Source organism: Saccostrea echinata, unplaced genomic scaffold (assembly GCF_033153115.1).
Source record: "Saccostrea echinata isolate AGI-Se365-2 ecotype Australia unplaced genomic scaffold, CSIRO_AGI_Sech_v1 ptg000034l, whole genome shotgun sequence".
NCBI classification, from domain to species: Eukaryota; Metazoa; Mollusca; class Bivalvia; order Ostreida; family Ostreidae; genus Saccostrea; species Saccostrea echinata.
The window spans coordinates 6,125,001-6,136,231 of record NW_026889783.1 but is presented as its reverse complement, the minus strand read 5'-3'; the positions used below and the strand labels follow the sequence as shown (position 1 = coordinate 6,136,231).

Sequence of the window (11,231 nt, the reverse complement as noted above, 5' to 3'; positions counted from 1 at the left end):
CAACACGATTAAACGCCATGACCTCTTTGTCCGCAACTTCATTGCAACAGTGGTGTCCCAGATTTAGAACGAAAAAAACAAAAAATGCCACTTGACGACCGCCATTTCATACCATACTATTTACACGTTAAATGATACAAAAGTATGAAACCTAAGACCTTCAGCTCCCATATGTGACCATTGCAACGGATTTTCGTGTTTGATAATGATTAATATATACCTCAAAAGCAATTAAAAAATTTTAATTTTAAAAGCAATCATTTACTGTGCAATTAATTTTACCAAATAAATTAAATCTAAAAATATTAAGTATTCAAATAGCTTAATCAATACATCAAGATCTCTTAATCTAACTTCACTGTGAATAAAATTGATACCCGCTTATAAGGATCTTATTATTAGAGAGAATTGTTCGTTGCAATGGTCACATATGGAAACTTAGGTCATATATTTGATACATCAATATCATTCAACCAGTATATCGAATTGTATCAAATAGCAGTCATTACTATCTTATTAAAGCTGAAAACTTTAAGTCAATACCATATTTTTTAAAACTTTGATGTATAACAAGATGTGTTTGTGTTTTTCAAAAGAAAGTAAAACATCAAGGCCAAATGGTGCCCGAGGGAAGGTCTTGTTACAAGTGATACACATGTACGTGAAAGCCCTAGAACCAAATGTTCAAATGTTATGGCCAAGGTTAAAGTTTTTTTTAAAAGTAGGTCAAATTCCAAGGTCAATGGGCAAAAATTGTTGGTATCAAAAGGAAGGTCTTGTCACAAGGAATACACATGTGAAGAATGAAAGACCTAGCACCAACTGTTCAAAAGTTATGGCCAAGATTAAAGTTTTTCAAAATTAGATCAAACTCCAAGGTCAAGGTCAATGGTCAAAGATGTTGGTATCATAAGAAAGTCTTGTCACAAGGAATACACATGTGAAGTATGAAAGCCCTAGCACCAATTGTTCAAAAGTTATGGCCAAGGTTAACGTTAACTTCACATTTTTAAATTGGGAACCCAAACTGTATGCATCAGTATCACTGCATAAACTGACTTGAATCAGGTATTTCAAAAGTATTTTGGATGAATGGACCACACAAGATGTGCATAACCAGAGTAATATAATATCGTACATATTATATGTCTCTCGCATAATGTAACATGGGTCAAAAATTGACGTAAAAAGAAATACTTGCTAATCAAAAAATTCAAAATTAGAAAAATAGTAAAGATTATTACCAGAGCATATTTAGGGCAGGCAAATATATTTTTTCTCCTTATGTCGAAAATTTGTGTCGTTCGCACGAGATATTATGTCGTTCGTACGACTTAATCATTTGTTCGCAAGAGATATGATTTTTTATCATGTGCCATACTAACAAGGTGTGTGCAAAGGATATTTATCTTGTGTAAACTACATAATAAGTCGTGTGCACGACGTGATGTCTCGTGCGAAAAACATTAATCATCAAACAGCACAATGTTGAAAAAAAATCAAATATTTGTTGATTGACAAGCGAATTAGAGATAGAAATAACTGATTTGAATTATAAGCAATTTGAGCATTCGTTATTACAAATTAATTACTAATTTGTTATTAAATTATCATATTTCCTACCTCCTCTCTTAATGCATTTCTGTACGTTTACGCGAATAAAGTATTGTCATGATCAGCTATTGACTTTGTTTTGTTTACATATTTGCTTAATAGAAGAATATCAAAAACACCGGGATAGATATTCATTTACAGATCTATTCTCAATCTTAAATTAATTACTACAAACGTTATAAACAAAAAAAAAAAGCGCGAAGAAGACGATTGCACTCAAAATAAAAGACATCACAGAGTCTGCCAAATCTGGATTATATTTGGGTATTTTACTGACTATATTAACGTTAATAGACAACAAACAACTAAACTACACGGAAAACTACATAAAAAAAGGAATGACACTTCAGTTTTCCATCGTAAACTCTCCCTATTTGTGTATCAATATTCCACAATCACCTGCATACGGTATTTAGATCTCTAAACTGATTCGATACTTAAGAGTTTGAGTACCATCAATTTTTAAACAGTAATTACTAATGATTTATCAGAATGATCACTGTTTCTCATCTTCAACGTTTGCATTTTGAACTTTAACTGATTATTAAAGCGCCGTCTTATTGCTTTACGATAATGACATAGTAAGCTCCAGATTTTTCTTTATGAAAGCTATGGATCTGCAGGTTACAGAAAATGTCCTAAAAGCGTCTTTAATTTCTTTACTCCTCACTAAAATTTTAAAAGCAGCGAAGGAGAAATTTCAGGAGTACTGTTCAACAATATATTCGAAAAGTGGTGTAAATCAGATGTGAATACCAGAACTTTTAGACTTTTAGAAAACTTGAAATCACAAAATTTTACCAAAATCAATATCATCAATACGTACAACTTTTCAATATTGTATAGGGTACAACCATTCCCCACGATAAGATAAAATAATTTGCTTTTGACATCATAGACTGCTGTTTTATTTTTTTTTTTCAATAAAAATGGAACTTGTAAATTTATTTACCATTTCATTGGTCATTTGCAAAATAAATTTTGTTAAAAACATTCTGACTGCTCACACAAAAACTCTGAAGTAGATATCAAAAAGATGCTTGAGTTTCTGATTGACAATATCTTCATAGTTTTGAAGATCGGGTCTAAATTCCAACAATCTGTCAGAATTGGGTTCTCATTGTGCCCCTTATTAGCAGACCTAGTTTTGTATCCATATGAAACAGAATTTTTTCAAAATCCTCTACATAAGAAGACGACACTAGCTGTGGCCTTCAACCCGGCATTTCGATATATTGACTACGTATTATCAATTAACAATAGTTACTTCCATTCATAAGTCGACTGGAATTCAATATATTCCAGTGAACGTGAAATAGAAGATACCACAGAGTCTGACACATCTTTTTCATATTTGGATATTTTACTAGAAAAAGATGTTAATGGTAAACTAACAACAAAACTTTATGATAAATGTGATGACCTCAACATTTCTATCGTCAACTTCCTTTACTCATGTAGCAATATACCCTTATCACCTGCATGTGGGGTTTATATCTCCCAGTTGATTCGATACGCAAGAGCATGCTCCACGTACGAACAATTTCTAAAACGAGGCAAGCTACAGACAAACAAGTTGATGAAATAAGGATATCAAGAGTTCAATTTAAAGTCATCATTTTTAAGGTCTCTGGTCGGTACAATGATCTTGTCAGCAAATACAATCTCTCATTAAGTCAAATTCTGATTGACGTTTTTCAGACTAGTTTTTCGGCCGTTATTTAGGCACTGAATTGTCTACGGATTTTTACGTTTGCCCGATCATGACAATGAGCACACAGCGTGTGTGACAGCTAAACAGGGGAATCTTACTCCTCCATGGCACCTGATCCCCAACTCTGATGCTTTTAGAGAACCGTGCTTGCTCTGCTCCTGATTTGTATTGTTTCAAGGGACTTTTGAGCTTGATTACTGTTCGTTATCTCCATATTTCATCTGACGCATAAAAGATCATTTGTGTGCCAAGTACTAGTATTTTCCTCTTTTGATAAATATGCAATACTATATCACTTTAAATATCTGTTTGCTCTAAGTAGAGTCTAAGAGCACAACAACCCAATGATGTTAAACTTGGCAACATAATAATGTATAATGTGCAAATCATGTTGGTTCCAGTATATTACTCGAATATCAGATTCGACCGCGTGGTATAGTGGCTAGAGCGGTTACTCTAGAGTCGCGGAGTAAGGAGTTGAGCCTTAAGTCGCCAGTTCAAATCTATTGCGTGACTCGGAGACCGGTCCTTCGGATGAAGTCGTACATACCGAGGTCCCACGTCGCAGTAGGTGCTGGCATGAAAAAGATCCCTTACTGCTCAAAGTGCCGACGTCTAAATTTGCAGCCCTCCACCGGGTTTGAATGAAGAATTCCCAAGGGACGTTAAAGAAACAAATTAACAATTAATCTAAACTTTTTTTTTCATTAATTAAATAAATATTTCTTAGAATATCCAAAGTTCCAATGAAATGAGAAGTGTATGTAGATATTTAAAAGAAACTGGGGGGATAAGCCGAGCCATATGCCTACATAACGATCGATAAAAAATCAATAAATTCATTTTACAAAAATTTCACTTTTTGTTGAATTAATGTAATGCTTATTACCATTTGCATATAAATTTGACAAAACCTGAATACTGTAACAGCGAAAATGATTCTGATTAACACAACAAAATAGCATCACGCTCAATTTTCAAAGAAACTGACATAAATTGGATGATATAACTACATTTTTTAAATAGAGTGGGTCATCGTACCATTTTTTTGAGAACGATTAATGAAAGGCAATGGAAAGATGTTGCTTTTTACACTTGCAAAAATTTGGTATGAAGACCCACTCTACATAAAAAATTAAGTTAACTTACTTAAATTTTCACCGTGGTCTTAAAAAATTCTAAGTCCAAAAACGCTTGCTAAATATAGAGAACTGTATGCTATTTAAATGGAAATGTTAGTGTGACTCCGTGGTCTAGTGGGTAGCGATGAGCTCTTTAAAGGGACGTTTATTGAGGAAAGTGTTCGAGTCATGCTCTGATTTTTTTTTTTTGTCGTTGATTTTTTTTGGTTTTAATTTTGTTTTACTTTATAAAAAATGTCTATAGGAATAACATATTTTCCACTGGAAATAAAATATATACATGTAGTAATGAACTTATTTACAGTAAATTATTTAAAATGCCGGATAAAAATTATAATAGATATTTGAATACTTTTATTCCCGTTTTATTTATTTTAAATAAAAGCGCTTCTAGATCACCATTATCATTATATACGATGTTAACATTTTTATAATATCTCCACAATAAGTGTAAAAACTCAATATGCAGATTAATTAATAGAAGTCCTTACCCATGTTAGACATTTGTGACAGTAAATGAAAGTCAACTGTTTAGCTTGTTTAGAATATAAATATCATTTTGAAAACTACGGTAAACATTAAAATGCTTAAGTAAATTCGAACAATTGAGAGATTTTTTCCAATAAATGTTCTTGCATAGCCGAAAAATGGGCATGGGCACATGGCTCGTCTTATCCCCCCAGATTCTTTGATATGCTTACATGTTGAGGTAAACCAAATATAAAAGGTTTGCAAGAATGTCTTTTAAACCCTGTACGTTCATCATGTTCATACATTCCTAAATTGTAAGTACATAACTGAGTCCAAGCTGATCATAACAATATCAATTTTACTATTATTGTATCTTTGCCTTTCAATCGTTAGTAAGAAAGGATAAATCTTTAGTATTTGGAACACTTAAAAGTGGTTTTTATTTTCCCACAAACTATTTTCCATAAAGCTATAGCAAAAGATGTTCCTGAAGGACCCTCATATCATTTGTAAATATGTAATATTAGGAACATAATTCCTCTTTATATTTTTAAATTTTTATATTGTCCGCAATTCTTAAATCAGTCTAATAGGGCATATCTTTATGCTACTGTCCTGCATGCAGTTTAATAATGTATCATATACATGTATGTCTCCATTAGATGAAATTCTCTCTCTTTAACAGATGCAGTTAAAAAAAATCCTTGACTGTATTCGCTTTTAAATTTCAAAACAATCAAGGAATTCCTCAAAGATATGTCTCTTATCTTTCTTATTATCAACAATTCTTCTGAGCATTGAATTTCTTTATCATTTATTGTGAGGGTCTCAACTGCTTTGATCACTACTTTAAAATCAAGTAGAAGACTCTCAATGGTGTCGTCGCCCTCGTAGTGCAGTGATTAGGCCACCTCCTGACCGACTGGCTTAAAATGGTCAAAACATTTTTAAACCTCCAGGGAACGGTATCTTTTTTATTCATTCCGGAATTTTCTCGTCCAATCAACGTTTATATTAATTTTATTAATATCTTTAATTTTAACGGATTTTAAAACAAGCACTGATTTAAAATATTTTAATTTTTCATTCAAAGTTTCAGAATAATGGGATTTAAAGTGACAAAAATTGTATACATTGATACGGATGGTTGCAGAAAGGTAGAATTTTGACACCGTAGAAAGCTAACAATTTCTTAATATTTTAGAAATTTATTATTCGCATCATTTACAACCATATCAGGTCCAAATATATTTACCAATCCAGAAATCCATTTTTTTTTTGGTACGTTGCATCATCTGTCTCTGATACGAGTGAAAAATCCTCGAAGGGACTTTAAACAAACATAATTGTGACAAAAATAATGTTGATACTACATGAAATATATGGAGATAACGAACAGTATTCAACTTCAAAAGTCCATTATACAATACAAAATAGGAGCAGAGCAAACACGGACCTCCAAACATCAGAGGTGGGATCGGGTGCCATGGAGGAGTGAGCATCCCCTGCCGACCGGTCACACCCGCTTGTCATGATCGGGAAATAACGGAAAAATCCGTCGACAATTCAGTGTGTAAATAATGGCCTAACAATTAGTATGAAAAACGTCAGTCAGCATTTGACTCTATGATAAAATGTATTTGCTGACAAGGTCATTGTATCGACCACAGAACTTACGAAATGATGACTTTAAACGAGACAGCTGATATTCTTGTTTCATCAACTTATTTGTCAATAATTTATCTCGTTTTAGAAATTGTACATACATATGTACGTAGAGCATGCTCTTGCGTATCGAATCAACTGAGAGATATATACCCCGTATGTAGGTGATGAAGGTATATTGCTGCATAAGTAAGGGAAGTTGACGATTGAAAAGTTAAAGTCATCACGTTTATCATAAAGCTTGGTTGTTAGATTACCATTAACGTCTTTTTCAAGTAAAATATCCAAATATGAAACAGATGAGTCAGACTCTGTGGTATCTTTTATCTCAAGTTCACCAAGATATATCGTATCGACATAAGAATGAAAATAGCCATTGTTAATTGACAATACGTCGTCGATATATCTAAATGTCGAGTTGAACGCCACAGCAAGTGTTTTCTTCTTTTAACGTACAAGATTTTGGACAAATTCTGCTTCATATGAATACAAAAAAAGGTCTGCTAATAACGGGGCGCAATTGGTACCCATAGAAATTCCAATAGATTGTTGGAAGACCTGGTCTCCAAAAACCACATAGATATTGTCAATCAGAAACTCAAGCATCTTTTTAATGTCAACTTCAGAGTACTTGTGTGTACAATCAGAATGTTTTCTAACAAAATAATTTTGCAAATGACCAATGACAAGGTAAGTATATTTACGAGTTCCATTTTTATTGAAAAAGCAGCTGTCAATGATATCAAAAAGCCTGGACTTTAATTTATCGTGGGGAATGGTTGTGTATAAAGTTGAAAAGTCGTAAGTTTTTAAGCTGTTGATTTTGATAAAATGTTGTGATTTCAAATTTTCCAAAAGTTCCTTGGAATTTTTAAGTATCCACATCTGATTTACACCACTTCTCGAATATATTGTTGCACAATACTCTTGAAGTTTCTCCTTCACCACTGTTAATATCTTAGTGAGGAGTAAAGATAGAGGCTTGGTTGAACATTTACTGGAACCCGCTATGTATCTTTGTTTGTAAGGATTTTTATGAAGTTTCGGAATCCAATATAAATATGGTAATTCGAATTCATTTTGGTTGTTTGGAATATTAAAAATATTCAAAACTGACATATGATTTTGAAGAATTTCTTCCTTAGAAAGGGAACTATGAATATAAGTTGGATTACCACTTGTAGAATTAAATCCAAGTTCCTCTAAAATACATTTAATATAATGAGCCTTACAAACAAAGACAATGTTGTTACCTGCTTTGTCAGCAGGGACCAGTACGTACTGATCATGTAGTCTATCTATTTCTTTTTTCACTTCTGGATAATTGAATACAGAAGGATAGATGGTTTTCATATTGCCTCTCAATCTTTTAATGCGCGATTTTAACACACATCTGATACATTTAATCCATTCTGACAAAGTTTCAAGGTCTTTTTTTTTCAATTTAATCTTACAGGGAATAGTTGACATAATTTTTCTCGGGGTTATTTGGGTATTATATAAAGAGTTAATTGCAAAATGAAAGTGGGCTCTGGACATTTAAATAATGTGGAAAATATAATTACTGTATCGTATTACATCACCTTGCTTGTGCTGTACAGCCTGCATACCTATTTATCTAAACAGATGACCTTCACATTCTGTAAACTTTTCCCGAGTACCATAATACTGTAGATTTTACTGACTGTTCCTCAGACTCAACATTCCTTGTTCAGTGACCTTGCGCTGTGTCCATGATTATAATTAACCTATCATTGATAATGATAGGTTTAATAATTATGTACACAATGGCATAGTAACTCAACCGTGAACACTGGGCTTGGAGTGTACCAAGTTATTTGGTAGCAGCAAAAACCTTTTGTTCGAGGGGTGAAACATACTAAAATAGGTAGGTGTGTCCATTGGTATGTTGTACCCGTGCAAGGTAAGCTTTTACGAAAATTCAGAAAATCGATGCCTTACAACGCTAGATGTATCATATCTACTGTCAATGTTGCAGTATGTCGATAACTGTACCTGATAAAGGGTGGTTTATGTGTGTCTGTGTAACAGGTTGTAAGTAAGTATGTATATCGAATTTCGTTTGAAAAAAAAAATCACGAAAGGGTTATATAGAAATCAACAAAGTAGAACATGATTGATTTTCACAACCTCGATAACCTTTATAAAGTGACTGAAACCTTGTATATTTGTAATTCACAGTAATAATATGATATCCAACACATTAATGAACAAAGTTGTCCGCCATATTGTTTGAATAATGAAAGGACGTTGTTTATGATATAAATAACGTGCTAAAAAACATTTTTAAATCCTTACTTATCCTTGCAGCTTTTATTTGAATATCTAATAGTTTAATTAGCATCTTGCTTCTTAAACCCACCCCAGACTTCATATGCAGATTCAAACACAGGTGCTGTGACGATAGATATATTTTAACAACAACAAAAATCCAATTTGAAGGTCAGACGACACGTTCCTCAGAAATATATAACTTTTCTCAAGATTTTGTGATTAAAACATTGCTACTTTAAGAAGTTTCCTTACAAAAATTGGGGTACATTACCAGGCATTTGTGCAATATTCTTGAGGATGATATATCCTATATAATCCTCTGCTAGAAATTGCTTGAACTGCTGATATCATGATTTTTTGTCTATATGTTTTTCAGACATTCTGAATAGAAATCAAAATATAATGATAATTATATATTATATTTTTGGTATACATGTATTACAAAGGAATGCAAAAACAGAGATTCGAGGAACGTGTCTTCTGACTTTAAAATATAATAATCTACATGTTTCATTTATAGAACCCAATTAGTTGATTGTCAGTAAGTTAAATTTAAACATTAATAGTTACTAATAAAAAATCTAGAATGAATTTGAGAGCAATCTTTTTATATTCCTCCCTATAACCCTTTGGATCTGTTTAAATTTATCTTATTTTCTTTTTATATCGAATATTTCTAACGTTTAAATGGTATAACAAGCTAGAACGTAAATGATATATTTCAATGAGAGCACTACATCTCTTTTCCAGTATACATCGATGTGAGTATTTCAACTTTTTATTTTCTAGGAAGAAATAATAAAATACGTATTTGGCATATACTTCATCATGGATTCTTCAGTTTTGCTTGTTTACGATTACGATGGATCAAAAATAGTAGATACAGTCAGGAAACGCTTAGAACAATGTGACGTCACAGTACGTACAGCAAAAATATCGCATGTTATAGATCCTCCACCTTGTTCCGCCAGTGTACTTTTTTTAACACCAGGAATGTTATCTATTTTAAAATCATCTTCACGGGAACTTAAATTACTTAGCAAAGTGTGCGCACTATTTTTTCATGACACTATCAATATTACCGGGAAATCAGTTCAAGAGATACTAGTTAAAAAATTACCTTTCTTCCCAAACTGGAGAGTTTATCCTATCGTCAAGAAAGTTCGAAAACTTACTCTTCAAATTTTAGAACTCATAGATGCAGAAAATGAGGAGGCGGATCCTGAGTTTTGTCTTTTATCTGAATTTACGCTTTACCCAGATACAACATGGAAGGTAGAGTGTTACCATAAAGTCAATCCTTAAAAAGAATAAACAGACATTTCTTTTTTTGTAATTGTGACAAAATTGTTACTGATATTGATATCAGAGATTCTTCACTAGCCAAGGGCTGCTTGTAAGAAGACAAGAGGACCAGAAACCCTTGGCTAACGAAGATGACACCCTCTTATTTATAAGCCTCCAAATTTTTGTAAAATGAATATGCATTTACTTTTTATTATATACATTTTTTAAAAGAAGTGCCACAGATTATTAAGCCAAAATAAAATGAACTTTAGATACTGGATTATACTAAATAATAATTATATCGATTTATGGTTTTAAATTCTAGCAAGACCAAGATGTGATCATTTCATTCAATTCCGAAAGATCAGTCGAAGACAAAGTAATGGTAGAGACAGATAATCGTTTATTTGAAGTCACTTGGCTTAATCCATATACATCTAGATTCAAATTTGCTGGTAAGCATATCTCTTTAAAGGCACCCTACACACTAGTGTAACATACAACTAGTTTGTCATGAAGAGCATGTTGATACTTTTTGTGAAACTTAATATATTTGACATGTTGCTTATGACTTCGACATTCAGCTGACTTACACAAAATGCTGTATAAAAACACATGGCCTTACATTTTGCTCAAATGGATTCTCTCCTTAATTTTTGAATAATTATAGTGAAAAAGGCCTGTTAATGTAGTGGACATTTCAGTATTCAGAATAAAATCCTAGTCGATTTGAAATACACAACACTTATTCTATATTCAATTTGTAAATTTCATATCATTTGGGGTATTCGGGACATATTGATATAAATTCACATATCTCGATCTCTCTCTATGTCTTCAGACAATTGTGACTATGGTAAGAGGACAGTTACGGTATATGTGAACGAGGTTCCTGTTGGTTCAACTCAGGTGGTCATCAAAGACAGAAACCAATGTATTCTAGATGAAATCAGCGATGTGAGATCACCTCTGCATTACTTGAGGGAAATCTTGAACATGATAGAAGGCAGGGAGGAGAAACTTCATTCAGAAATGTCGGAATC

At 32.6% G+C, this 11,231-nt stretch overlaps 1 protein-coding gene across 1 annotated transcript in view; it reads left to right on the top strand.

Moving 5' to 3' along the window:
- Positions 1 to 9,693: 9,693 nt before the first annotated feature.
- LOC133199440 (uncharacterized) overlaps positions 9,694 to 11,231 on the top strand; it is a 3,401-nt gene continuing 1,863 nt past the window's right edge. The window contains exons 1-3 of the mRNA XM_061335244.1: positions 9,694 to 10,176; positions 10,514 to 10,643; positions 11,030 to 11,231. The exon at positions 11,030 to 11,231 is cut by the window's right edge and continues 71 nt beyond it. Coding sequence (XP_061191228.1) covers positions 9,730 to 10,176; positions 10,514 to 10,643; positions 11,030 to 11,231 — 779 coding nt within the window. The 5' untranslated portion in view covers positions 9,694 to 9,729. The remainder of the gene's footprint in view (positions 10,177 to 10,513; positions 10,644 to 11,029) is intronic.